Genomic DNA, 27,156 nt, shown 5'->3' with positions numbered 1-27,156 from the left:
TTTTTCTTTCTCTAACTTTTCCCAGCACAAGGACTACCTGCATCTAAGAAGGCTGATATCGTGTTTTTGGTGGACGGCTCCATAAACCTGGGCAGAGAAAATTTCAATAAAGTGATGGCGTTTGTCGCCGAACTCGTTGACCTGTTCTACACTGACAGAGACAACCTGCGGATTGGACTGGCGCATTATGGCACCGACGTGTCGGATGTGTTCTACCTTAACACCCACAAGAACAAACCAGACATTGTTAGTGCCATAGAGAGTGCAGATTATAAAGGGGGACGTAGAAGCAACACGGGGGCAGCCATTCGACACATTCAAAATGTTCAGTTTTCCAAACCGAAGGGCAGCAGAAAAGATGAAGGCACTCCTCAGATCCTCATGCTCATCCAAGGAGGGCCGTCGTCTGATGACGCCAAATCAGCTGCACTTGGCTTAAAGAAGAGCGGTGTGCGAATCTTTGCTGTTGGAGTGGGTGACACGGCGAATGAGCAAGAGATCCTGGCCAGTGACTCCACTACTGTGGCCAGAGCCAGAACCTATCAGGAGCTCTCCGAACTCAATGAGCAAATCCTGGGCACGTTAGATGACGAAGTGAAGGGCAAGCTGTGCGTTGGTGTACAAGACGCTCCCAGAGGTAAGAAATGTTATGGCATTGTTTTGTCACGATGATGGTCGTTGAATAGCTCAATAAGTTGTCCGCCACACAGTGAAACCATTTTTAAAAATGGTCCTCTTTTTCAAGCCTGCAACCTCGAGGTGTTGGTGGGCTTCGACGTTTCTGCCCAGAATATCTTCAGTGCCCAAACCAATCTCCTGAGCAAAATGGGCGCCATTCTACAGAGGATCGCCAAAATGTCGACCATCAGTTGCTCGTCGGGGCAAACTCCCTCCATTCAAATTGGCATGCTCGCCATCGACTCCACCGGGCAGCCCATCCAGGTGGACTTCTCCGACAATCCCAACCAGCTATTGGAGGCCTTTAGAGGCCTTCGCAATCGTGGCCCCTTTGTTCTCAGTGGCAAGACCATCTCGGCTTACACTGACAGATTCCGAAACCGACAAGATGATGCCGTCAAGGTGGGTTCACGAGACACACGTGCCTTGGTCATTCTAAGTACAGTCAAACTTTGTTCACAAATTTCATTCCTTCAGAGACTCAGTCATTTTTCCCTTTTACGTAATGAAAGATGCAATTATTTCGTTCCAGCTCGTTCCCAAAAAATACACCGTAAACTGAGTTTGTGAATTGAAGTCTTGTTCATAAACTGATTTGTTGATGAACAGGATGTCCTTGACGCGATGATAATTGAGCGTAATCTTTTTATTCTAGGTTGTTATTCATCTGACTGATGGTATCGATGCACCCTATCCTGAAATGAAAAGGCGAATTGAGGAGCTCCGCCAATCAGGTGACTACTACCCTTCCAAAATGATCACACCCAGGAACTGCTTACGCTTTGAACCAACACACAGACCTGCCATAGGATGAGTTTAAATGCGTTTAGATGATGTGAAAGGATCATTTTTGAAAACTTTTTTTGCAATCCCATTCCAATCAGGAGTCAACAGTTTGATTCTGGTCGGCCTGGAACGCGTTCCCAGGTTTGAAGACGCTGCGTTGTTGGAATTTGGCCGTGGCTTTAGGTACACCAGACCCCTGCGACTAAACATCTTGGACTTGGACTACGAGCTAATGGAGGAACTGGTATGTGGACACTTTCAATATGCAGAACAATACAAAATACTGTAAATGAACTAACATGGACTTTCCTTACTGTTACGTAGGACAATATTGCAGAGAAGCAGTGCTGTGGAGTGCCGTGCAAATGTACAGGCACAAGGGGAGACCGAGGCTCCATCGGAGTTTCAGGCCCTAAGGTATGGGTCAAAAGCCAAGATCAGAACACCTTCAAAGAAGAAATAGGAAATCTGATCATTTAATCTTGTTTTAGGGTCGTCCGGGTGGCGCAGGAAGCCAAGGACATCCTGGTGATGAGGGCGGACCGGTAAGCTTATCTGTGGTCCTTTTCTGACCGAACCCTAACTAGACTTGTAAACTGCATTTGTTTGCAGTCATTTGGTTCTTATGAATTCTTTGATTTCTTTATTGTCACGTGTTAACATTTTTGTGGCAAATACAGGGAGAGCGAGGTCCTCCTGGTGTGAATGGAACTCAGGGCTTCCAGGGATGTCCTGGGCAGAGAGGTTTCAAGGTGAGGGGAATGATCACTTGGACATATTGATGGTGAATTAGGAAATGGCTTTATCATCATTACGTTTCGGCCTACATGCTGTTTTGTGGCCTTTCGCAGACAATTGTCAGCATAGTGAAAGTTTGATGGAATGGTCTCCAAGGGCCTTATGTACTAAAAAATGTCTTTTTGCTAACTATGATTTTCGACACTTTCCACAGGGTTCTCGAGGATATTCTGGAGAAAAGGTGATTTCATTTCCTTTTCAAATTCATATTGTGAGACTCAACTATTTGTAAAATGTTAAACAAATGCTAACCTGTTGCAGGGCGAATCTGGAGAAATTGGCCTGGATGGAATTAATGGTGAAGAGGTAATGATGTCCTAAAACGTAACCATTTTTTTTCTCCTTATGGATAGACTTGAATAAATTTGCAACTGCCGGGGTCTTTATAGGGCAAAAGTGGAGTGGCTGGGCCCTCGGGAGACAGAGGACATTCTGGCAGTAGAGTGAGTCATGGAATTTTTCTTCGGATTATCATTACCCAGGCAATATTTTCTCAGCTGACTTGATGTGTTTGAATCTTCAAGGGTCCTAAAGGCATCAAAGGCCAAGCGGGAGACAAAGGCCAAATGGGAATCAGAGGAGACCCTGTGAGTTTCGTCGACATTTCCTGATTGTAACCATTCAAATAAGGTTTGTCCTGTCTATTGATTTGGATATTTCTGTCTTGATAGGGTACAAGTGGAGTGGATAATAACAGAGCTGGACCAAAAGGAGACCCTGGTGATGCGGGACCAGCGGTAATGCCATACTAGCATACAGTATATTAAAATGTATTAAATAATGTAATTCCTTATAAGCACATGGGGAAAAATTGTCAGTACACTTCCCCACTTGCGTCGCTACATAAACGTGCTGTCATTAGTTTGGAATGTATTTGATCCATACCGTCTGTAGGACATCTTGACTTTGTTGTTGACCATTAGGGCGAGCCCGGCGAGGATGGAAACAAGGGAGCAGCTGGAGAACCCGGAAGAAGGGTAACGCCTTCGACCACGGATTGCTTTTGCCATGTGGCCATTTTGTATTTAATATCCCCATGTTTTCATTAGGGAGCGGATGGGAGACGCGGCGCGCCGGGACAAGCTGTAAGTGTTTTCCTTTTTTTTTTTTGAGGGGGGGGGCATGAAACGACAAGGGTAATGTCACCTGATTCTAAAATGCTGCTGTTGTCTAAAAAGGGGAAGCCGGGACCACCTGGAGTGGACGGTGTGAGGGGGGAAACTGGAATCGGAGGATCAAGAGTAAGTCCTCTTTGCAAATGTTTAGAATGAGGCCATAAAACTGAACAGGAAGTCAGACATTTAGGGTTGAAGCAGCCACTTTGGGTGAATTCCCTCACTAGTGCTTTTTGGAAAGCCCCTGGCACCAGTTGAATCAATCAACACGAAATTGGGGGGGGGGGGGTTACGCTTCTGCTCCTTCTCAAGGCGCCATTCTAAAAACTGAAAGGGACGTCAACTATTTTGCTGTGAAATGATCATTTGGGGTGCTGATTCACATAATGTCCCATCACCATGTCCCATCACCACAATTGCCTTTTTGTGTCTTCTCGACTAGGGTCCGGCTGGACCAAACGGTGCACCAGGACCCAGAGGAGAAGTTGGAAATCCTGGACCCAGAGTGAGTCAGCCTTGCAAAAATCAAATCTTGACTTAGCCTGTGCATTTCACACACACATTTTAGGATGCTGTGTGTAGAATCCAGAGAAAAGAATCTAGAATCTCGTGCTGTTCGTTTGCAGGGTCCCGGGGGAAGCCCAGGTGCTTCGGGAGAAAAGGGAAGAAGAGGACCAGTCGGTCGCAAGGTACACACTGGAACTAATGTTGGCGGGCCTTTGTGTTCCTTCCGCGACAGCCTTGTTTAATTTCTAAACACGCGGGGCCTGAGCCTCGCTTATTTTCTCTCTCATATTACTTCGCACATATGTAATAAATTGGAGGAAAACAGCAACGTCCACAGATGGAACCAAAGAAAACAGCCTGATCACATTTTTCAATACGTACCGAAGAGAGATGTCTAACTTATACTTTTTTTTTTTTTTGTCTGTCCATCCTGTTTTGTCTGGGGTCGTGTAGGGAGAGCCCGGAGATCCGGGAATTAAAGGCGTCATCGGACCATTGGGACTCCGCGGAGAGTCTGTAAGACATCTTTGATCTCGTATTTGTAATGCTGTAATGATGAAAGATGGCGGGCAGCTCAAACGGACGTGTTGTGTTTTTCTCCAAGGGAGAAGATGGCAGGGATGGATTCGGCATCTCGGGGCCCAAAGGAAGAAGGGCAAGTCCATTTTGTCTTCTCGTTGTTTGTACTGCTAACATATGCTGAGATTTTATTTCATGCTGGGATCGCTTTGAAATATACAAGTCATGGGACGTCACCCTAACGGATTGATTTTCATCTCTAGGGTGATGAAGGCTTCCCAGGGTTCCCGGGGCCAAAGGTGAGGAAGAGACTATTTTCAGTTTGGTATTAATTGCCAACTAGGTGTTTAACTGATCTCACAAAAACATTTCCACCCACTAGCAAATAACTAACTGCACTCCTGCTTCTTTTTCCAACCATGCAGGGAGAAGCTGGTAATGCAGGAACCAAGGGTGCACCTGGTCCTCGAGGAAATCTTGGGCAGAGGGTAAACTCGGCACTTGTTTTTATGCATTCACTTGTTTTTCTCAATTCTTATGCTTATCTGTCCATGTGAATCCAAAACGGAAACCACAATGACTTTTCTTTTCCGGCAGGGCGTTTCCGGAAATCCCGGAACGGGCGGGCAGAAGGGAGAGGTCGGCTATCCGGGGCCTTACGTAAGCAACGTCCTGCACTTGCACCTCATCTGGCAATTTTGATCTTGTCCAAACTTTAGCATCACCATTTGTGCTTTTGGCGCTTTAGGGTCTGAAGGGGCCGAGAGGACCGGGAGTTGTGGTACGTTTGGCATACTTTACACCATCATCATCCTGCTTACTTTAAACAGAGCTCCAGAGTGAGGTCACGTGTCTCTCGTTTCCTTTTTCTCATTAGCAATGCGACCTCGTCAAGAAGATCAGAGACAATTGTCGTAAGTCTCAGGCGTTCAACACAGCATGCAAAAACACAGCACAAATATTGAATTTGAATTACTACAACTGTGAAAAAATGTATGAAGTCAAACTCCAAAACAAAATGGGATCCTTTCAAATAGGCAGCCTCCATAATTTGTCCCTTTTAAGTCTCATTTGAACAATCGATGCTCTCTTATGTACACCGCACTCATTTTTTGTCCCTTTCGTCAACAGCCTGCTGCTACGGTAAGGAGCAAACGCCGCCGTTTCCATTTTTAGCCACAGTGGCCGAAAAACTAAACGTGTCGGTGGGCTTCCCCAGGCAAGCTGGAGTGCCCCCTGTACCCAACGGAATTGGCCTTCGTGCTGGACGCGTCCAACGACGTGGGGCGGCCGGCCTTCAACGGCATGCGCGAGGCCGTGCTGCGGCTGCTCAACGGCATCACCGTGTCGGAGAGCAACTGTCCGCGAGGTGCCCGCGTGGCCCTGGCGCTCTACAACAGCGAGGTGACTACCGAGGTGCGCTTCAGCGACGCGCTGAAGAAGCGGGCGCTGCTGCGCCACGTGGAGGGCCTGCAGACACTGCAGACCAACAAGCGGCGCAGCCTCGAGACGGCTATGAGCTTCGTGGCGCACAACACCTTCAAGAGGGTGCGCAGCGGCTTCCTGGTTAGGAAGGTAGCCGTCTTCTTCGTGGGCGGCTCGGTGGCCAACGCCCAGGCCGTCACCAACGCCGCGCTGCGCCTCCACGACGCCGGCATCGCCACCTTGTTCTTGGTCAAGAGTGACGACAGGGCGCTCACCAGAGCCTTGCAGGTAATGCTGATGCGGTGCCATTTCTTCGCTTTGGGGCTTTGAATGTCTTTGAACCCGACTAACCAATGAGAGTCCCATTTTTTAATCATAGACTGTCATTTTGCCCCACAAGGTGAACAACACAGCTCTGGCCCAGGTCATCGTCATGCCCAACCCAGGAAGTGCCCAGTTTAATTCAGTCATGACGAAAGTCATGAACTGCCATCTTTGTTTCGGTAAGAATGTTTAACAAAAGACAGTGGCGACTCCAACTGGGAATAACCAAAAGAAAAGAAAATCTTAGAAATGTTATGTCTATCATTTTGGAAGTGGAGCTAGATGGAAAACACGTTTTGAGAAGCACAGATGTAGAGAGCGGACTTTGCTCTTTTGCAGACATCTGCGCCCCTGACCAAATGTGCGACTACATTCCGCCCTCGCCCGGTCGAGACAGAAGGTCTTTCACCACCGACGTGGACATCGACATGAGCTTCGTGGTGGACAGCTCGGAAAGCACGTACCCCGCCGTCTTCACTGAGATCAAACGCTACATCGCGCACATGGTGGAGCACCTGCAGGTGTCCTCCAGCCCCGAGACATCCCCTCACCACGCCAGAGTGGCCGTCCTCCAGCAGGCGCCCTACCAGTTCATCCACAACCACACCAAGATACCCGTTCACGTGGACATCGGCCTGACCGAGCACCAGTCGGCGGAGGGCATCGTCAAGTTCCTGCTGGACAAGACGCCGCAGCTGGAAGGCGGACGTTCGTTAGCGGCCGCCATGGAGTGGACGGTGGAGCACGTCTTTGAGAAGGCGCCCCTGCAGCGGCCACGCAAGGTGTTGATGCTCTTTGTGACGGGCGGCGTGGAGGAGCTCGAGGAGCAACTGGTACGCGTCGCCATCGACATCAAGTGCAGAGGCTACTTTTTGGTCATCTTTGGCGTCGGCGAGAAGCTGAGCGCCGGCGACGCTCGCGTCCTGTCCCGCATGGCCAGCGAGCCCACCGACGTCTTCTTCAAGAGGCTGGACACCATCTCGCAGTTTTACGATAAGCACCTGCGCACCTTTGGACAGATGCTGCCCAAGTACATCAGCAGTACGTTTGTTGATTACAATTTGATTTATTGTATCCTAATGTTATTTCCTCTCATTTGTAGATTTGGGATATTTGGGGATCAGTCATAATATTTTGGAGTGTTTCTTCTAATTCTTTTTTCTTCCATTGCAGTTGAAAACGCTTTCTTCATGTCCCCTGAAGTGTCCAAACACTGCAAGTGGTTCCAGAGTGATCAGCCCCTAAAAAACCCTTTCACCACTTTGGCACGCCAACCCCAGTAAGATACACTTCTGTTGATTCTTTTATTTTTCCTTAAAATCATCATCATCAGGTTTCCGCATGATCTTGCCATTTACAGGAGCCACACAAAACAACACGAAAAGCAGCAGGAATCTCATCCAGTAAAGCACAAAGGTGAGATCCATTCGTACGAAAGCAAAAACTGATGAGATTCACAAAATGTTGTAAACAGTAAACATCAACAAGAATGTTGATCGGGAAAATATAAATATGAGATAAACAATGGGGGGAAAAAAAAACTAATGATGAAATGTCGCTTGCTTGCTTTTGTTTGTGTTCAGCGATGGACCCCGAGGAGCTTCACGTGTCCAACGTGACGCGTAGCGGCTTCAAGTTGCGTTGGACCAACCCGGACCCCAAGAACTTTGTCTACTTCCAAGTGACGGTGACGCGACTGCACGACCACGCCTTGGCCGTCAAGACCAACGTGTCGGGCTCCGAGCTGTCCGTGGACAAGCTGGAGAGCGGGCAGACGTACCACGCCGTGGTGACGGGCCACGGCGCCGACGGCCACGTGCTCGCCACCCACAAAGGAGTCGTTACCACCAGTCAGTTCTCAAACTTCCCAACGTTACAACGCCGCTAACGACTGATGATGAATATCTAAATGAGGCTATGCGGATGATCAACATTGCCGGTTGTGTCACTGACAGAGGCAGCGGCGCAGCGGCCAATCATCAGCAGCCAGGTCATCACCGCTCCAGTCAACACGCCACTGGACAAACCAGCCACAGGTCAGTGGGCCTTACTTTTGGATATCCCATCACTTTGCTTCAATGCTTCAAAAACTTCAAAATCTGCATATGCACTTTCACAGTGCCGGAGCCTGAACCCCAGGAGCAACAAGTAGGCAAAGCAGCGGAGCGCCAAGCAGCTCCAGGTTGGATCCTCAAAAATGTCCATTGCTTGACATTTATCGTCTCATGGTTTCCAAATGTAACTGGGCAATCATTGTGTTTGGCTTCTCAACAGTGGCCTCAACAGCCGTGGACATTTGCCAGCTCCCCAAGGAGGAGGGCACGTGCGCCAAGTTTGTCCTCAAGTGGCACTACGACGCACCTAGCAAGAGCTGCGCGCGCTTCTGGTACGGAGGCTGCGGCGGGAACCAGAATCGCTTCGACACGCATGAACAGTGTGCCAAGGCTTGTGGAAAACCAGGTAACAAGTCAAATTTTGGGTCCAAATCCTGCAGTATGTTTTACTGGACGTCACGTGACCTTGTCTATTTGTCGGCAGCGCCCATCAAGCAAGCGGGGATGGCTTCGCTAAGCACATAAGGAGCCGCGTGGCAGCCGTGGCCAGCCAGCCCGTGTCCCTGCGCTTTGAGGAGAACCATCCACCACACTGGTCATACTGTACGAATGGAGGCTGCACTGGATTCCACACAAATGGACTTGACCCCACCCGCCCCAACAGCTTCAGCTAGTCATTTCACTTCTTTCAGTTCCCTCGTCACAAATGAAAAACAACACCATTTGCCGCATGATATTTGTTTTTTGTTTTTTAATCTACTGGTGCTACTTAGTGTTTGTTTTGCAGATGGTAATGATGTGCATTTTGTTTTGTACAGTCAAGTCGTCTGATTTATCGTAGTGCAGGTTATTTTTTACTTCAGCGGTAAAATATGTTCCATCCATTTCAGGATTTGCATGAATTACTAAACTAAGCTTCTTATGTCGTATATCGATAGCCACACACAGAACGTTGACACGAGTCTTGTATTCAAAATGGTAGCAAGTGCTAGAATGCAAGTAGATGAAGTGCACACAAGAGCCACTGCCTCAAACAAACCAAAGCAATATCAAGATAGAATGTATTTGTTCAGCTGTCTTTGTTCTTTGTTTCATTTACGGAAATTTGTGTTTCATCTGACTTATCAAACACAAAATAAAACAGACTTTCTAATAAACATTTCATTTCTGCTTTTTAGACCACTTTATCCATTTTTCCAGTTCAAAATTTTGCTTGTGCCTCTAAAATCATTCAAAGACACACATGAGGGAAAAAATAAATAAATAAACAGTCGCTTTATATTGGCTGAAACTCCTTTCTAATTGCTGACATCTTGCCAAAATCACTTACCGTTCAAAAGTACACCTTTTAGTTGGGGCAAGATCTTCAGCAATACAAAATGTGGGAAATGCATGCACGCTTCAAAAAGTGAATTTGTTCTGCCAAGCGGATGTGTCGACTCCTTTCTAATTGCTGACATCTTGCCAAAATCACTTACCGTTCAAAAGTACACCTTTTAGTTGGGGCAAGATCTTCAGCAATACAAAATGTGGGAAATGAATGCACGCTTCAAAAAGTGAATTTGTTCTGCCAAGCGGATGTGTCGTCCTTTTTTGTTTTTTTTCCCTTCTCAACCGAGCAGTTTTTCCAGATGTTACATCTCTTGGGATTCTTCAAATACTAACGCGATAAACTCTCCATTTCCTGTATTACTCCCCGTTCAATTAACATCTCAACTCTGGCTTGCATACAAGAAGAAAAGAAAAAATTGCAATGAAAAACACAGACTCCCAAAAGAGGTCTTACCTTGAAACGCGAAGGCGTTTATGTTCTGGGCTTGAATGTGCGCGTGGTACGATGGAATTGCAAGACAATCGGAACATTTGGAGCAAAATAATCTGCCCGCTGTCAGAAATTCGTAGGCCGCACGTCCACCTACGGGAGAAAAAGAAGTCACATGATTGGACGGTGCTCGATTTGATCAGAAAGCAACATCAAAGTGCCAATATCAATCATTTCAAGATGATTCCACTCATCATGTCCTTGCGGTTGGCTTGACAGCTTAATTAAAAAAATAACAGACCACTGTCCCCCCACCCGCCCACTGTGAAGCCCAAACCAAACGGCCAAAGCAACACACACGCAGCCGTTCTAACGATGACTAACACTGTTGGCAGTACGTCTTTCCAGCAAGCGCCATAAAACGTTGAGGGGGCTGTAAATGACTTTCACATTGAGCAGCAGTAAGCAGTTACATTGACTCCAGCAGGCTCACCGCGTTAGCCCATCAAACAGATTTTTTCCCCTCATTTTTATTTGGTTAAATGCAACCATTCGAGTCTGCTAAAAGTCACATTTCGGTGGGTTTACTGAAGATTCAACTGGATGGGGCCACATGGGGTCATACGAGGTCACCGACTCCAGCCGGTGACACCGACTCATCACGGCTCACTTAGTAATGTTTGGAGTAGTCTTCCTCCTTCCCTACCGCTTTTCTTTGGCTCCTACCGGACCCTCTGAGCCCCTTTCCCCTGCTCTGTCGGACTCCCCTGGCTTCTTCTCCTCCATCTTTTTCTCATCTCCGCTCGCGTTTGAGTCTCCCACGTTCGCATGGTCGTGACTCATCTCGTTTCCCACATGGAAACATTTTCACTGTGTGGATTGAGACCGACACATTAAACAACTCCCCAATGTGGTAGCAAATGGAAAAGGGAAGGAATGAGAGGTTGGTCCACTAATCTTTTTTTCCCCCCTGATTAAACCCAACTGCATTCTATGAACAAGTAATAGATTCTATAACATTATATATTTTTTAAAATCTGGTATTCTTGTCTAATATTTTGGTTTGGGGAACTTTGTTTCATATTTTGGTTTTCTTACCCCTCTTGTAGTATTTTTTTAGGATCACTTTCGTCAGAAAGTGAAGAATCATCTGAGGGAGATTCGTCAGACGACATCGCTTCCATTTCTGTATCCGCCATTTTGCTTACATGGGCTAAGTAACTCGGCAATGGTCGGCCTCCTATAATCTACGTCATAGTCACTTCGGCAATTTCCGGGATGAACTTCAACGATCACATACAAACTGTCGATTTTTCATCGATTACTCCTCAATTCGCAATTTAATTCAAAAATTCACAACAGTTTCCAAAAATACAAGTCCATCTTTATCAAATACATTTTGAGACCCCATAGTGTCTTTACATGCCCTTTAATATTTCCATTTCATAACTTCGACCCCTGTATTCAAGTGAGGCAATTTGTGCCGGTCTATGGCAATTACTCAACAATATTTGCACAAGACTGCCCTCTAGCGGAGAACATTCGACAACACAATACTGTATTTAGTGGCGTGCTGTCAAGTGGAGGTTCATGTTTATAAAACAGGTGACGTTACAAATAGCAGTCTATTTACAGGACACTTACTCATTCGATCAGAATAATAATATCTATATTCATATATTTCCATATGTAGCTGTATGACGTGTAACATTCCTTTTTTTTTCATTTCTGTATTTTTGCACAGTAATTTGTTGTCAAATTTTGATGTTATATATTTTCTTTCAACATTTGCGTAAATGTGAGGAAATCCAAAGAGTTGTTGTGGACGCCCGGTGGTGACACAAGTGTCCATTTCAAAACAAACGTTCACAGCATGGATTTTAATCATCATAATAACGTGTCAATTTCGTTTGAGTGCATCGGGTTACTGGCTAGCGACAAAAACAGCTCCCAGCAGCAGGACCCTAAGTCGGGCTTGTCTTTCAGACGACCTCGCCGATTGCACCTACACATTTGCAGTGAATGTCCCAAAAGTCATATCTGCTTTTTCACTCGACACGCGGTTGCCCAACACTGAACACTTACGTTTGCACTAAAACATACTTTAATATTGCAAAAAAAAAAGTAAACATTTCAAATTTTCATTTAATGCATGAATCTTTTGTTGCACAAGCTAACACACGATTAGCAACCTAGCACCTCGTTGATGTAACTCACCTCAACGATCAATCAACATCAACGGACCAAAACACATTTTGATGGAGAAAAAGTGTCAACAATCTCACCGAGTGCACTTTGCAGTTTTTAAACAGTAAAGCTGAACGCACGACGTGGTTGCTCAAATGTCAACATCAACTCACCAAAACACATTTGGATGTCTTTCATTGACCAACACTATAACAACCTCACCAAGTCAACCGAAACACTTTGGAATGTTTGCATGGCATGAGGTTGCACAGCGGTCAACAATCTCGCTAGCTTTATATAGCGCCATGCGCTCTTTCATGGCTGACAGGTGTGCGTGCGTGCGTGCATTGCGAAAGTGGGAAGTACCTGCACCATTCTCGGGCTGTGCTTTTTCCTTCTCGTCCTCTTCACACGTTTGCAAAATAGCAACAATGTGCAGTCAGATGTGCACAATGTGACAGGCTTGGCTTTCATGCTCCAAAATACTTCTACAATAAAACGCGTAATTATGCAAGTGAATAAATCAATAAAATACCTTACTGCCATTTTTTTTAACGTGTGCTCTTGTTCTCCATTTTGACGCAAGCCTTCCCCTACAGGTTGAAAAAAGAAAACACAAAAACACACCGATATAGTTCTGCATCCTGCTCATGGGTGTAAATTTTATCTGCACGTGTCAGAAGGAAGCAATTTTAGTTCTGGCGGACATCCTCCAAGGCCAGCAGGGAGTCCGATAACTTCTCACGCTCACGCAGCGGCTGGCTGGTTGGCTGGTATGCGAACCGTCAAGAAGACGCAACACATGGACGGACTCACATACATGCCTGCATGCATGCATGGCTCAAAAGAACCACAGGAGCCGCACATGTATTAGCAACCATCTATACATTGCACTTTCCAAATGTCAAAAGACACATTGGCAGAAATGGGAGAAAGGGCACCGTACATCAGTAGCAATAGTAAGAAACATTAGCCAAAAAATATCCAACCCTGTCATTCAATAAAAACAAAATCATGTCTCCGCATTTTAAAATTATGTTCAATTCGTTGAAATTTTGATCTATAAGACTTTAGCGAAACATCATCCAGGTGGAGTTGAGGTTATATGTCAAAAGAAATGATAATCACACCAGAGTGTTTGTAAGTATTTATTTTTATAACACAAAAGCATGATAAGTCTGCACAAATCTAAAGACAAATATTTGTTGTGGTGATCAGTTCTCCAAGAACGCCACGTAATCGGTGAGTCTGGCCAACTGCTGCTCGTTGGGAACCGACGAAACGGGGGGAGGATCTGTACGGAGGACAACATAGAGACAACGCAGTGCATTGAGTCATGCGTTTTTGACATGGCTGCCATTTTAACTGGCCACTACGACCCCCACGTGTTTCAACTCAGGTGTCAGCAAGGGCAAACGATCTCACGCCACCTCCGTTTCTTTTTTAGCCACGCAGAGGTGACTGAGTTGACTTGAAAGAGCAACATTGCCTCAAGTCAGGCTCATCCCGACCAGACAGACCCCCCCCCCCCCCCCCTCCGAGTGATGTAGATGATAACTAGCATGAGATGACTCGCCAATTGTGTGCAGCAGATGACAATTTAGAAAATAGGAGAAGCAAAAAAAAAAACCTACCTGGTTTTTTGGGCATCACCATCCTGGTGGTGGGATCCGCCTGCCAGCCCTGACTCACCACACCTTCGGGCAAACACAAGCGGTCGAGTCAAAAAGGTTTGCCCGAATCCCCCACTTTGCCCCCCCCCCTTACCTTTGATGGCTTCTTCCACCGAGTAGCCCACAAAGGCGGCGAAGTCTTCGGCGGTTATGGACGTGTACGCCTGCGCCACGAGCCCGTAGGCCCTTTGTCGCGTACTCTCTGGGAAGCATAATAAACACGCCATGACATCAGTTGGACGCCTAACGTGGCACCAAAACAAGTATTGACGCTGATATTTTCATTGCGTTGGAAAATCAGACATTTGGAATTTTTCCTGTCTTTCAGAGCTCATTGTCCTCTCATCATCTTTTTTTATCGAGTGGGGGGCGGGGGCTGAGCGTGGGCCGCAAGCGGGCCGCAGGCTGCCAGTTGGCCAACCCTGGGCTGGATTGTCTCAAATGTCAAAGCTTCCTTCAAGCCGCCGTCGCTTGAGGAGATAAGAGCCAAGTGCGAGGGGGCCCAAATGCGTCGGCTGCACCTTCACCTCCGCCAGCTGAACGGCTCGGGGTTGCGGCCCCGCGTTGTTGGTATCCAAGCAACCTCGCTTATGTGTATCAACAGCACGCTCGCGGAGCGCGGCGGCGGCCGTGACAATAACGTCGACGGATGAGGAAAGACAGCTGGTGGAGAAGCCCCGAGATTTGTCAAGGCTGTTTTTCCCAGACTACCGGCCAGCAAACTTCCTGTCTACACTCGTTGAGTTTTGATTGCGGTGTCAATCGTTTTGCGTTAACGACGGTGCTTATGCGAAGCTCATCAACATTTGTTTTTTAAAGTGGGTCATCTGTACATGACGTGAGGGTTATTAATGAAATTGCTGGTGAGGAGTGAGCAAGCAGGCCAAGCAGGTCATCTCAAGGGGCTTTCTGTAACCCAGTCAGGGAGCAGACTCGTATTTTTAGCGCCGTCTCTCGACCCCGAGGTCGATGACAAGAGCGGCAACTGCATCGCCCTTTTCGACGCTCCCAACTTGGGTTGAAGCGTGCTGAGAAACATGTCAGAGTGGGGGAGTGGAGTTTTATCCAGAGCTGGGGGGGTGACAGGACCCGGCCTGTCCTTCTCTGGCCGTCTATTCTCGGTCAGCTATCACTTCTCAGCCTCTCACCTCTTAAAAATAGCCCCCCGCTTTCACCGGCCGGCAAAGGCAAAGCGGGCGGCGCATAGCGATGCCTTTATTTTTAAATGCGGCCCGAAGCGACGCTCCGATCCAAAGACTCGCAAAGAACAACGGTCTGCGATTAGCGACGCTTAGAGCCGACAAAGAAGACATCTCACAATTTCATATCATGCAGCTTTATTTCAGGTTCCAAGTAAGTCAAGCAAAGTGTGCGATGGCAAATGTCTCTAAGCATCAGCTACATTTGAAATAAAATCTTTGACATCTTTGACATTGCTTGGTAGATATCTGCTCTTAGCCAACATTCAAGTGGTTCCAAGTACAAAAGTATAAAAAGGAAAGTGAATGTATTCCACATTGCTGTTAAATATTGCACTGAAAGTACTGGCGAGTGACGCGAGCCCGACCTATCTCACCCCTCCCGCGACTTTGTTAACATGGCCCGGTCCCTGCCCGCCGTACTCTTGTCAGAACGTCATTGTCCATCATTCCTCCTCTTCCTCCTCGGCATCGTCGAAATCATCTTCGTCGTCGGAGCCAAAGTCCATTTTGGCCAGCAGCGCTTCCACGTGCTCCGTCGACACGGCGAAATGATCCATCTTCTCGAAACCGGGCTCGGGGCGCTCTTCGCCCGCCGAGCCTTTGGCCGCGTCTTTGGTCTGCGTGATGAGGCCCTTGGCCGCCACCAGGAACTCGGCGGCGCCGCTCTGCTCCAGGGCCCTGACGGCCGAGTCGGTCAGGTCGGTGCTGGCTTGGAGTCGCTCGCCGTAACGCTGGGACAGCGCCCGCAGCGTGGCCACCTTCTGGTCTTGCTCCTTGCCGATCTGTTCCAGGAGGACGGTCTTTCGCTCCTCCAGGACGGCGTAGAGCAGGTCGAAGCGCTCGGCCAGGCCTTGCTTGGCGCGCTGGGCGTTTTCCTGGACGACGCGGCAGGCGTCTTCCATCTGGATGAGCAGAGACTGCAGGCGGCTGTTGCTGGCCACCAGGCCGTCGATGGCGTTGCTCAGTTCGGTCTTCTGGCTCTGAAAGACGCTCTCCAGGGGCGCCACTTCGCAGTCCTTGTGCTGGCCAAACACTTTGCACATGGAGCAGGTCGGGGTCTGGCAGGTTTTGCAGTAAATGTTGATTCTCTCGTCTTCGTGCTCCTGGCATTTGGGCTCCTTGGACTCTTTGGGCTTGAGGGAGCTTTCCGTGTTGCCGCCGCCGCCGCCGCTCACTTCTTGCTGCTGCTTGTAGATGTCGATGATGTTCTCCACCAGCAGGTTGCGCTGGAGCCCGTGCACGCCGTGGCGGTCCAGCACCACCTCGAACCTGCAGGTGGGGCAGCGGAAGACGCCGCCGGAGAAGCGGTAGGGGTTGCGCGAGTCGTAGAGGTCGCTGGCGCAGCTGCGGCACAGGTTGTGCTGGCAGGGCAGGATGACCACCGGCTTGGTGAACATGTCGAGGCAGATGGGGCAGCTCAGTTGTTTCTCCAGGCTGTCCATGGGGCTCGGAGGGCGAACCAACGATCCGGTCCTCTGGACGTCCATGAGGGCGATTTAATGTGCGACCTCACGGGGGGGAAAGGGGGTTAAAAAGTTTTCGAAAGGATTTAGTCGAGACGCTGCGTTATCCTCAGGGGGTCCTTCCGCTAGGTGACTTTGGGATCTACTCTGGCTGGTCAACTGACGGCTGTCCCTTTTTATAGCACCTCCCTTCCTGCTGCTGACATTTGATCCAACCAACCAAAGCGCACATGCCTGCCTGCTGGCTCGCGGAACTTTTCACAGAAATGCCCCCCCCCCCCCCAGTCACGGCATGCGTCACATGTCCCAGTTGGCTGTGCGCGGCATCTAAAGTGAGAGCTGGACATGGTGGATGCACTGTGAAATAAACAGCCTGCATGTGACCGCTGTCCAAGGAAGCCAAACAAGCAAGTGTGTCTCAAGCTTTCACAAGTTTGTTTGTTTGTCACGCCTCTATGAGAAACAAACACGGTTGCCAAACAAGATTTCCTTCTCTTATCCAGTAGAGATGAGCGATTAATAATATTTGTTGGCGAAAAACGTGAACGATGGCAAATCCAAGTTGCGGACAAAACTACAGCAAGAGACTCTTCGATTGAGCGTTGAACATCTACAATGGAAAAAAATGACGGCTCTTTATTGGGTTGTGGCACTCTGCGCACAGTCAATTTGATGATATTATTGGGGATTGAACGGCAAACACGTGGCGTGATTGTCAAGAAAGAAGCAAACAGTAAAACTGTAGAAGTCAACCTAACATTTAAACATAAATGGGGTTAAATCAGCTTTGTTTACTCATAATTCCAAAGTCAAGTTTTGATTTCACATCCGTCAACACGTTGCAATTATCATCCTGCGAGTTCCACGAAGTGTCTTGTGACAAACTGTATGTCAGCTTCAACACACCACTGGAACATCAACACGAGGCGGCACCGCAAACATGACGGAGACGCTATTATTAACGCTTGCACAAGTCCACGCTCGCCACACAATGCAATTTTTTCAAATTATAGAAAAATATATGTGAATGCAAAACCTAAAACTTTTTCAGTTGATGTTTGCTGTGAAATTAAACTAGTGTTCAAAGCTGGATAAAACAACAGTTTTATTTCCTATTAGAAAGCTGCCGTCCTAGCTGGCTTGAAGCAGTGTTCAATTAGCGCCCTCTGCTGGCGAACACAATCACACACGCCAACCAAATACATTTTGAAACAGGTCAGCTCCACCATGTGCATATGTTTTGAGAACAGCTTGCCATCATCTGCATCGTGATCTACACATTGCCCCACTGTCAGAGCGCAAAACATACCTTGAAGGGCCTCCATTACCGGGAGAATATTTTCTGACCACTGATGAGCTGCAATCGATGTGTAGATCCCGGGGAAATCTCGTTGCCATATGTGCTGGCCAACTGTCCAAATTGCTGCTAATTCAGGATTTGCCTGAGTGCAAGAAAGAAAAATCCACCTTAATCATAAAAAGGTTCATGGAGCCACCAGAAATGGTCAGAAATGAACTTTCTTTGGTTACACTGGTTGAAAAGTGCAGTCGGATGGAGCGTATCAAGATTCTTACCGCTTTGATTGCCCGTGGAATCCGCTTCCAGAGATACCTGGCGTTATTCCTGTACAAGCCACAAGGACAATTCAGTAAACAAATCTACTGATGTTTTTTTTTTAAATGACACATTAACTCACATATCATTATGTAGTAAATAAAGTGCCAGAAGTTGCGCATATACTTGAGGGGTTGTAATGCCTCCTGGTGCCTGTTGGAACAACACAATACTATATCAGTAGCGAAGTAGACTTTTACAAGTACAAATGAAACGAATCGGAAACGCGGTTGTTGGAACTGGACTCTATCGCACGGACTTTGACAAGTATGGATATATACACATCTAATATCGATCAATGAGACGTACCCAAAACACAAAATTAATGGCCGCTTCCCGAAGCGATGCTACGAATGTTTGGATTGATCCGCCCACCACAATTATAGGACTCACCGACAAGCTGATGAAGCATACACACGAAATGTAACAATAGCGGAAAAGCGACATTTTCACAGAAATCTTCAACGTGACTCGTGTTATCAGACCAATCGAGTCGAGCACTTTTACCCGCAGAACAACCCATGCTAGTATGAGCAGGGAAAAGACGCACACAATTGTTACAAACCCTCGCATATGTACCTCGAGCTCTTGAGCTTCACACTGCTCTAATAGTTTGTCAAAACTTTCTTCCATAATCACAGCAGCAGGCATGATGAGGAGGATCCGAGCCTTTTCGGATTCGTGCTTTCGCCTAGCAACTTTGCTTACCTCTCCGAGCGAGGTGACCCGGAAGTACTTTGCTCATTCCAAAAACAGCTGATGAAGAAAAAAAATGCAACCTTTGGAGAAGGTTACACTCGAGTACACTTCACCAAAGGAAAGGGCACGTGCACAACGCGTATTCCTTTACGGAAGCGCTATATAAAGCAACAGGCCACTGACATACTTGAATGAACTTTAAAAATACTAACAATAAAAACTGTTATTTTAATTTAAAAAACATAGCACAGGTATAAATAAACATTCAAGAAGGATACAATATTCGTGAATAGTATCAATATACTGTTCCGATCATAAATAGCCCGGTGAAGCTGTGCTTTGTTCTTCTGGCCACAAGAGGGCGGTATATACTGTTTATCAACACGTCAAAGCCTCTATTTGACACATTTATTTTTTAGTCCGATTGGCTGGAACCCGGTTCAGGCTGTCCCCCGCCCACTGCCCGATGACTGCAGGATAGGCTCCATTCATCTGGTGGATAGAATTCCCCCTGAGACATGCAGTGTGTCAAAAAACACACAAAAACAAATCCAGCTGTGTGAACTTTGCGTAATAACCTGTATATGATGTATCGATCCCAAACAGCTGTTAAATGTTTACCATCTTGTTCCATGGAAACCAGAAAGCAAACATTGTCAAATAAAAGCAAACACACAGTGACCTTTTTTCTCGTTTATTTACTGCCATGCAGGCTTCAAGGCCGTGACCATGTTCTGAACGTGAGTAAGCCAAAAAGTCAGGCGTGCGGTGTTTTGGTCACTCGGCTGCTGTTGTTGGGATTTGACAGCTTCCCCAAACACTTACTGCTTCTTGACATAGTTTTAAGGGTGTGTCGGTGTGTTTTTGACAGCGACACAATGCAAGTCATTAATAATTGCTGACACACTGACCAGTGCGGCCACTAACAGCATGTTTGGTCACCTGGTTGGCCCAGTTGGACCAGTCCTTTCCTCTAATGTTCTGCTCACGCCAAATGAGGTGAGCATGTCTAAATGAGTATGCACAAAAAAAGAGCTCCGTTGTAGTTTGACACATAAAGTTGCATGATCCTTTCGTGACTTGCAAAGGACCCACTCACCACGAAGATCTTATTTCAGCAGAAAAAGAACAAGCTCGGTTCTTTTGCATTCTCATGTGTAAAAGAACAGCGTCATGACAGCATCAGGTGACTCCCAGGGAGAAGAAATCTTGTCACGTGACACGAGAAATGGGGGGGGGGTGTCGGGTGGGGGTGGAGAGGGCTTAAATCCGAGCAGAACGTAAACACAGCAGCCGCTGCGGAGTAAGAGAGGCGCTCACAGCCCAGTGACGTTTGGGAGACAACAACAGCAAAAGGAAAACGGCTTTCGGCTGCTTTTTCCACATTTTTTTGCTCCCTAATTCAGGCATTTCTCTCCGACTTCAGCTACAGTGATAGCTAAGTTTGGAGAGGAGGAAAACGAGAGAAAGAGACGTTGCCTGCAATTTTTTTGTTGCTCATTTTTTCTCGCAATTGTTGCCGAGCTCAGTAAGGCGAGGAAGAAAAAGGTTCTAGCGCTTCCTTCATAACCTCTTTTTAAACATGGAAAATTCCCGAGCCAAAAAGACATGCTGTGGTAGGTGGCAAGTGGCTTTGTGATTGTTTTCCTCGTATTATTTTTGTCATGAATTTCTCGCATACATATTTTTCGCTCCTCCTGCAGAATCCGTTCAAGATTTCTTCACTTCAGCAAAATTCCTCATCTATTTGGGACATGCATTGTCCACTTGGGTAAGTCAACCCATTTTTAAATTGTTGGGGTGGACGAGTGGTGGTTCTTACGTCTGTCTGCATGACAGTTTGAATTGTCGACCCCCACATTGAAAATCGTTTCGTGTAATGCGAGCGTGAGGGGTCGTTTGTCGCCAGCATTGCCTGGCAACCATTCCATCTTGAAAGTCAATACTTTGGTTAAATGAAGACTCGAAGGAAGGTCACCATCCTTTATGAAAGTGACAGCTTGACCCCCACATTGGAAAGAACGAAATTGTTCAAATGACCTTTAAATAACATTGTAATATGCTATTAATAATGAATGCTTCTCATTTAAAGACACTGTCATGGTAAGGATTTCTCCCAATAATGATTACTCTGCCGGCCTGTTTAGATTTCAAATGATCACATCCAGCTCACTCAAATGTAACGAAGAGAATGTCTCGAAGATAAATGTTCTTGTTACAATATAAATGTCCGGAAAACCTTTTCCGATACAGGCTGCTAACAAAAGCAGCCGTTTCATTCCACACTTGCTGACTGGGTGGAGACCCAGCGATTTGTATGCAAGTCATTTCCACCATAGGGGCCCCTTTAAGAGCAGCTTTGATTTCAACTTGCAGGGTGACCGAATGTGGAACTTTGCCGTGGCCGTGTTCCTGGTGGAGCTGTACGGCAACAGCTTGCTGCTCACGGCCGTGTACGGGCTGGTGGTGGCCGGCTCCGTGCTGCTGCTCGGGGCCATCATTGGCGACTGGGTGGACAGGAATCCCAGACTCAAAGGTGAAGCACCTTTTAGGAATGCAATCTAAGCACGTTTGCAAAATCCCCGCCGCGGTTCGGTATACGTTCAAGTCCGATTTGCTCATCCGCAGTGGCCCAGATGTCTTTGATCGTCCAGAACAGTTGCGTGATGCTGTGCGGGATTATCCTCATGGTGGTTTTCCGATTCAAAGAGCAACTCGTGGAGGCCTACAACGGGTGGCTGCTGGTAAGACGCTCAACTTGTGAACTCTCTGCAAGCTTTTCTTTGCCCTTTCACCTCAACCACAACAGTTTGCCCCTCCGCTCGCTATTGGGCTTCCACGTCTGTATTATTTTTGACCCTTCCACCGGAATCGACCATAAATACTGTAACCAGAGAGTCACTGGCTAATAAGAATTCCCAATGATTGGGATTGACCAGACGGCCTTGCCATAAGCAAAGCAACAAAAGCAGAAAGCAAACAGTGCCAGAGGCATGTTTACACTTGTTGGACAACTCTAAGTTGGGGGTCTGACTGAAGCCAACGAGTTCCTCAAGGCCGGTCATATGACACACGGTGAAATGCGGCCAGGCCTGTTGATGCATTTTTCTTGTTGCTATTCTGACCAGACAGCAGCAGCAGCAGCAACAGTAGCAGCAGCTGTGTTGGCTGGTACACAAGATAAACAAAGTCAGTGGCAAGTCCCCCATTAACACAACAAGCAGCAGTTTGCCAGGTATAATGGTGCCCAATTCTTCCCCAAAACACATTATACGTACGTACCATTTGTATTCATTTCAACAGGAAACAAAAAATACTTGGGATATGCTTTGCGAGATCATGGAGCAAATTCATCGCTTATCTCAAGGCACCACTGTAGTAATAGTATCAACTTCCTTCTGTCTATTTTTCTATCGTATCCATTTCTTTTCACCGCACGCAAATATTAACTCTCCCATGATGGTAAGAGAAGTTCCTTTGTCTATTTTTCAGACCACCTGCTACATTCTAGTGATCAGCATTGCCAACATGGCCAACCTGGCCAGTACGGCCATGTCCATCACCATCCAGCGGGACTGGGTGGTGGTGGTGGCAGGCCAGGACAGCAGCAAGTTGGCAGGTCAGCAGTTCATAAATGTGGCCTTCACGTGATCCTTTATCACAGCCCCGTTGGACTTTGTAGCCTCCGTTTGGACTTGTTCTTGTAATCAAAGCGTAATTTCCAAAAGTCAATAAACCTTTCACTCGTACAACAGATATGAATGCTACGGTGCGGATTATCGATCAACTGACCAACATCCTGGCCCCCATGCTGGTGGGCCAGATCATGGCCTTCGGCTCGCATTTCATCGGCTGCGGCTTCATCTCGGGCTGGAACCTCTTCTCCATGTTTCTGGAGTACACGCTGCTGTGGAAGGTCTACCAGAAGACGCCGGCGCTGGCCGTCAAAGCCGGGCAGAAGGCGGAGCACCAGCAGGAGCTCAAACAACTCAGCCCAGTCAAAGGTATCTCCAGCAACATTCGGAGCCCTGGAATGCAGCGTGTCCATAGGTGGAACCCGTGGTAATCCCCCGTTCTGTTTTTCAGAATCTGAGACAGGCCAAAGTCCTGAGGAGTCCTCTCAACCGCTGATGAACGCCAACGTACCGGCGGTCAAGACCGTAGCCCCCAAAGAACGAGGCTGCTGCCACCAGGTGACGGAACCCCTGCGCACCTTCAAGGCCGGCTGGAAGGCGTACTACAACCAGAGCATCTTCTTCGCCGGCATGTCCCTGGCCTTCCTCTACATGACGGTGCTGGGATTCGACTGCATCACCACCGGCTACGCCTACACGCAGGGCCTCAACGGCTCGGTCCTCAGCCTCCTGATGGGCGCTTCGGCCGTGTCGGGCATCTGCGGCACGGTCGCCTTCACGTGGGTCCGAAAGAAGTGCGGCCTGGTCCGGACGGGCTTCATCTCCGGCGTGGCGCAGCTCTCTTGCCTCATGCTGTGCGTCTTCTCCGTCTTCGCTCCCGGGAGCCCCTTGGATCTCAGCGTTTCACCCTTCCAAGACGTCTACTCCCACCTGGTCGGGGAGAAGACGCTGCCTGAGGCCGAGCAGCTGGTGATCGCCCTTACCGGCGGGAACGTGAGCGCCACCAGTGCGCCGACCCAAGAGCTACCGAGCATCAAGTCCTACATGTCTGTTAGTTTGCTCTTTGCTGGCGTCATTGCTGCAAGGGTCGGTAAGTTGACACTTTTGGAAATTTTTTCTCTTGAAGCCGCCTGCTCCTTCCTAATTGTGGCACTTGAGAGCAATAAATCAGAAGTACTTGCATCATAAAGCCAGCTTTAGTCACCTCAAGCCTTCCCTGGTGACTGTACGGCACGTCAGAGCAATAACATCCAACCCTTGATGCCAATAATAATGCAACTTCAGTTTGCTCAGGTGGAAACTCATTACAAAGTGGCGCCGTGCTAGACTTTTGATCCGTGCCGTTCTTCCTCCCAATCAGGCCTGTGGTCCTTTGACCTGACGGTGACTCAGCTGATCCAGGAGAATGTCATCGAGTCAGAGCGAGGCGTGATCAACGGCGTCCAGAACTCCATGAATTACCTCTTGGACCTGCTGCACTTCATCATGGTGATCCTGGCGCCCAACCCGGAGGCCTTCGGCTTGCTGGTCATCATCTCGGTGTCGTTCGTGGCGGCGGGCCACGCCATGTACTTCTACTTTGCCTTCAAGAGTCTCGGCCATCGTCTGTTCCTGTGCTGCTCGCCGGAGCAGAACGTCGAGACGGACGACAGCCCCTCGCCCACCAACGCCGTCTAACTGCCTTTCACACGGGCCATGCTTGCTATACCTAGCTTAGCTTGGTGGATGTATATACTGAGCACAACACAATACAAACAGACATGGCCTACTCCAGCGTTACTAACGTCTTCACATGTAGCCAGTCCGAGTGTGAAAGCTTGCCAACGTAGCTGCGTACTAATCCAAAGATCCAGCAGGGGTTTGTTTCTCGCTCCTAACACGCGAAGCAATGTAGTGATGGCATCGGTGCCTCAAGTGTCGTTTTTCAGTCACCGTCCTGTGCTAAGGTAGACATGATGCGTTTTTTTTTTTTCCATGACTTTAACCAAACAAACACCTGAATCTCTTTTATATATGTTGAAATGATTCAGGTAAACGTGTCAGCAGTTATGTCGTTAGCCGGGAAGGAAAAAAAAATCAGTCTATGCAGCCGCATCGATCGCTCTCAGTTACCAAAGTCCACTTTCGTACGTGCGGTGTGAAAGGAAGAGGCGAGGGAAATCCACTTACGTGTCTTGAAGCATTCCGAAAAGCTATTTTGTATCAGGTGACAAAAAATGGTGGATATCCTACTGTAATTTCTGTTTACTTGTTATTCTTACGACCGACCACCCCCGTTGTGATTTGTTGCTGTTCTTTTCTAACTCACCCCGTTTTGTGATTGTTATGCCGGCACTTTACGTGATTGACATCAGTTCGTCGGAGGTTTTGGTTTTGCACGCGTTTGGGGTGTGGCTGGAAAAAGTGCAGAACTATGTTGGGCAAGTGAGGTGGGAGGTCTGAATGTAGGCCATGTTTAGCTTGGCGATCTGCAGTTTTGCGGGGGCTACCTCAAAACATCTTTGTAGACAGTACTTTCAACAGCTTGATTGAGGAAATGGTCAAAGCGTCTCAGCAAGATAATAAATAACCACTTTAACCACTTATTGTATGGAAGCTTTGACAGCCACTCAACACAAAACATTTGGTCAGCCAGGAAAAATAAGTTGCTCGCCGGCACTCGCGCCAGATGCAGTCGAACGTAAGGCCAATTTTCGAAGAAGTTGCGCAACAAAGGGCAAAGTTGCTTTAAGAACGCGGCTCGGCTTTACAGTTACACCAGACTTTTATTGCAACTTTCCAAGAGCTCTTCAGGAATCATTACAAAAGGCCATAAACATATTTTTCTACGTGGGTAACATTATAATGTCAGTCGGAATCAATATCCAATTGCAAAAAATAAAAAATATGTCAGATGTCATTGTGGGGTTATCAATGTTTTTATATTAGTTTTGTTTTTAATTGAATATTTTTGTGATTTCAGTTATATGCATGAACCTGACGCAGTTTTGTCTGTTCACATAATGTATTTCATTGAATCGTAGTGTTTTTTTTTTTTTTAATGAATCACTCCATAGACTAAATTGAGGGAACTGTTTGAGATGCAAGAGGCATCTAAAATAAAGGACCTTCCGTTCTCTACGGTGTGTCGAGTATTTTATAGACTGCCCATTTTTTTTGTCTGGTAGGAATTCTTGGCTTGACAGTCTGGCATGCACATTCCTCCCGCCACAAAATCCCTTTTGTTCTAAATTTTCCTGGTGAAAAGACTTAAGAGTGGCTTAAGAGTTTCTCTTTGGGGCAGGGATTTGATGGATTTTGATGTCACTGGTTCACATGACTGACTGCCTTTCACACAGATGGAAAGTTGTCAAAAATACATTAAAAAGTCTTGTAGTCAATATAAAATTGGGTGGGCATATTGATCAATACAAAACGGTCTCAAGGACCGAAATTAAAGAAAAAAAATGCTGCAACTGTACTGCCAGCACCAGTTCCTTGAGGAGAAGCAGTGTCAATAATATTGGGGCAGGAAGATGCATTGACGCAAGCAACCTGTAAACACCTCGTGACTCTTTTCAAAGTTTTTCTTTCTTTTTGAGTTTATGGACTGCTTAAGACACGTGTCCTGGTTTCCACTTACATGTATGAAACAATCTTTTTTTTTTTTAGCACACTTTAGTTGATGACTACAGTAAAGCTGAGAAACATGACCTCATAAAGGTTGAGCTCGTCATCATCTCCTTGACAAACTAAGTCGTAAAGTGAGCATCTGGAGCATTAAGATAAGATTTATAATTCTTGACGCCTCCAAATCGCTATTCTATTTTGCCACTGTTGTATCACAAGTCTCATCATACGAATAGTGTCATGCTGAATGGTTATTGGGGTCATGGGATCTGAAGAAAAAAAAAAAATACTTCTTGATTCTCAGTAAAACCTGACTGTACATTCCAACAGAGGTGCCTTTCCGTACAAAGGGCACAAAACTGCTCTGGCCTGCTCTTTTGCTTGATTGTTCCAACGCCCTGCAGAACTGAACCGTTACACAGCAAAAAGTGTCGAGCGTAACGACACGCCGATGGGCCTCACTGCATGACTAAGCAGCCAAACACACAGCTTTAGGTAGCAAAGTATTTGCCTTAAGCCCCAAATCCCAAAGCTCAGAGTCGGCGGTTTTCCGTTCTGGTCTCAGAGTCGGATAAGACTTCCCTTTCATCAGCAGTTTTCATTTCCCTCCTTAGCGGGTCGTTGGAGCTAGCGAGAAGGCAAAAAAAGCCGCCACAGTATCATTTGCAAGATGAAGAATGTAGCCATCTTACAACTTTGTGTTTGCTTCTTAGTCAGGTGGCCAAAGTGGGTCAACCTTCCGGCACAGAGACGTTTATGAGTGCATTTCATTTTTTTTTTTTGCATTTTCCTCTCAATCCGTGCCGGACATTGTCCGCACGTAAACTCATTCACCTTTTGTCTGAGGGAGCAAGGTTTCAACTTGCAATAATCAGCCACGCTATCAGTTCCGCTCGGACTTGTGACGTCACGATTGGGTTTACGGTCTTCTTGGAAGCCTCGTTCCAAAAGTGCTGCTTTCTCTCAAGTCCCTAATTTGTTTGCAAAGAAGGAAAAGCCTTCATTTGAAGGGGCGCTTATCTGCCGTCTTTATCTGGCCTTCTTGTCTGTAGACATTGAACCTTTGCGACAGCAATAAGTATAAAGAGGCACGTGCTACGTACTG

The 27,156-nt window shown here is 47.2% G+C and overlaps 5 protein-coding genes across 10 annotated transcripts in view; 2 read left to right on the top strand and 3 right to left on the bottom strand.

The window, feature by feature from the left end:
* col6a3 (collagen, type VI, alpha 3) overlaps positions 1-9,363 on the top strand; it is a 39,166-nt gene extending 29,803 nt beyond the window's left edge. Inside the window, exons 30-64 of the mRNA XM_088382437.1 lie at positions 26-637; positions 746-1,080; positions 1,334-1,412; positions 1,563-1,708; positions 1,789-1,881; positions 1,956-2,009; positions 2,145-2,216; positions 2,417-2,443; positions 2,524-2,568; positions 2,652-2,705; positions 2,787-2,849; positions 2,934-2,999; positions 3,186-3,239; positions 3,312-3,347; positions 3,441-3,503; positions 3,820-3,882; positions 4,004-4,066; positions 4,338-4,400; positions 4,489-4,539; positions 4,667-4,702; positions 4,829-4,891; positions 5,001-5,063; positions 5,152-5,184; positions 5,281-5,317; positions 5,535-5,546; positions 5,623-6,116; positions 6,229-6,331; positions 6,492-7,193; positions 7,326-7,431; positions 7,513-7,568; positions 7,736-8,002; positions 8,108-8,188; positions 8,272-8,334; positions 8,427-8,612; positions 8,691-9,363. Coding sequence (XP_088238563.1) covers positions 26-637; positions 746-1,080; positions 1,334-1,412; positions 1,563-1,708; positions 1,789-1,881; positions 1,956-2,009; positions 2,145-2,216; positions 2,417-2,443; positions 2,524-2,568; positions 2,652-2,705; positions 2,787-2,849; positions 2,934-2,999; positions 3,186-3,239; positions 3,312-3,347; positions 3,441-3,503; positions 3,820-3,882; positions 4,004-4,066; positions 4,338-4,400; positions 4,489-4,539; positions 4,667-4,702; positions 4,829-4,891; positions 5,001-5,063; positions 5,152-5,184; positions 5,281-5,317; positions 5,535-5,546; positions 5,623-6,116; positions 6,229-6,331; positions 6,492-7,193; positions 7,326-7,431; positions 7,513-7,568; positions 7,736-8,002; positions 8,108-8,188; positions 8,272-8,334; positions 8,427-8,612; positions 8,691-8,731 — 4,382 coding nt within the window. The 3' untranslated portion in view covers positions 8,732-9,363. The remainder of the gene's footprint in view (positions 1-25; positions 638-745; positions 1,081-1,333; positions 1,413-1,562; positions 1,709-1,788; positions 1,882-1,955; positions 2,010-2,144; positions 2,217-2,416; positions 2,444-2,523; positions 2,569-2,651; positions 2,706-2,786; positions 2,850-2,933; positions 3,000-3,185; positions 3,240-3,311; positions 3,348-3,440; positions 3,504-3,819; positions 3,883-4,003; positions 4,067-4,337; positions 4,401-4,488; positions 4,540-4,666; positions 4,703-4,828; positions 4,892-5,000; positions 5,064-5,151; positions 5,185-5,280; positions 5,318-5,534; positions 5,547-5,622; positions 6,117-6,228; positions 6,332-6,491; positions 7,194-7,325; positions 7,432-7,512; positions 7,569-7,735; positions 8,003-8,107; positions 8,189-8,271; positions 8,335-8,426; positions 8,613-8,690) is intronic.
* The window catches only part of mlphb (melanophilin b), a 58,804-nt gene extending 45,943 nt beyond the window's left edge, over positions 1-12,861 (bottom strand). For 3 of the 6 annotated variants that reach the window (XM_088382419.1, XM_088382427.1, XM_088382423.1), the window contains exons 1-2: positions 12,329-12,500; positions 9,993-10,121 (exon numbers count right to left, since the gene is read on the bottom strand). The gene's annotated coding sequence lies outside the window, so the exon portion shown is untranslated. Of the gene's footprint in view, positions 1-9,992; positions 10,122-11,066; positions 11,222-12,328; positions 12,501-12,521 lie in introns of those variants that run through there. The other 3 variants (XM_088382420.1, XM_088382425.1, XM_088382422.1) reach the window with 2 other exon arrangements.
* A 429-nt stretch (positions 12,862-13,290) lies between these two features.
* On the bottom strand, positions 13,291-18,855 carry cops8 (COP9 signalosome subunit 8). Its single transcript, XM_088382434.1, has 7 exons — positions 18,688-18,855; positions 18,191-18,261; positions 18,069-18,117; positions 17,803-17,935; positions 13,923-14,030; positions 13,790-13,852; positions 13,291-13,449 (listed from the first exon to the last, which is right to left on the bottom strand). The coding sequence occupies exons 1-7, from the start codon at positions 18,757-18,759 to the stop codon at positions 13,370-13,372; spliced, it is 576 nt and encodes a 191-aa protein (XP_088238560.1). The 5' UTR covers positions 18,760-18,855; the 3' UTR covers positions 13,291-13,369.
* On the bottom strand, positions 15,149-17,935 carry trim63b (tripartite motif containing 63b). The gene is made up of 2 exons (XM_088382428.1): positions 17,803-17,935; positions 15,149-16,538 (listed from the first exon to the last, which is right to left on the bottom strand). The coding sequence occupies exon 2, from the start codon at positions 16,515-16,517 to the stop codon at positions 15,474-15,476; it is 1,044 nt and encodes a 347-aa protein (XP_088238554.1). The 5' UTR covers positions 16,518-16,538; positions 17,803-17,935; the 3' UTR covers positions 15,149-15,473.
* Positions 18,856-20,083: 1,228 nt separating the features above from the next.
* slc40a1 (solute carrier family 40 member 1) lies at positions 20,084-25,562 on the top strand. Its single transcript, XM_088382418.1, has 8 exons — positions 20,084-20,423; positions 20,511-20,578; positions 21,184-21,343; positions 21,436-21,551; positions 22,300-22,426; positions 22,563-22,811; positions 22,894-23,532; positions 23,803-25,562. The coding sequence occupies exons 1-8, from the start codon at positions 20,390-20,392 to the stop codon at positions 24,117-24,119; spliced, it is 1,710 nt and encodes a 569-aa protein (XP_088238544.1). The 5' UTR covers positions 20,084-20,389; the 3' UTR covers positions 24,120-25,562.
* Positions 25,563-27,156: the final 1,594 nt, after the last annotated feature.

The sequence above is a fragment of the Syngnathus floridae genome, chromosome 8, assembly GCF_059516105.1.
Source record: "Syngnathus floridae isolate MCC-2025c chromosome 8, RoL_Sflo_1.0, whole genome shotgun sequence".
NCBI classification, from domain to species: domain Eukaryota; kingdom Metazoa; phylum Chordata; class Actinopteri; order Syngnathiformes; family Syngnathidae; genus Syngnathus; species Syngnathus floridae.
Note: the sequence above shows the minus strand (reverse complement) of the source record. Positions and strands in the feature narration are given on the sequence as shown.

Bases quoted from the DNA above. Each gene is read 5' to 3' on its own strand.
- cops8 (XM_088382434.1), bottom strand. From the start codon at position 18,759: ATGCCTGCTGCTGTGATTATGGAAGAAAGTTTTGACAAACTATTAGAG. The intron at 18,262-18,687 runs GTACATATGCGA...TTGTTCCAACAG, and splicing joins GTGAAGCTCAAGAGCTCGAG to GCACCAGGAGGCATTACAAC. The intron at 17,936-18,068 runs GTAAGAATCTTG...TCTTGCACTCAG, and splicing joins TTCCACGGGCAATCAAAGCG to GCAAATCCTGAATTAGCAGC.
- slc40a1 (XM_088382418.1), top strand. From the start codon at position 20,390: ATGGAAAATTCCCGAGCCAAAAAGACATGCTGTG. The intron at 20,424-20,510 runs GTAGGTGGCAAG...CTCCTCCTGCAG, and splicing joins AGCCAAAAAGACATGCTGTG to AATCCGTTCAAGATTTCTTC. The intron at 20,579-21,183 runs GTAAGTCAACCC...TTCAACTTGCAG, and splicing joins GACATGCATTGTCCACTTGG to GGTGACCGAATGTGGAACTT.
- trim63b (XM_088382428.1), bottom strand. From the start codon at position 16,517: ATGGACGTCCAGAGGACCGGATCGTTGGTTCGCCCTCCGAGCCCCATG.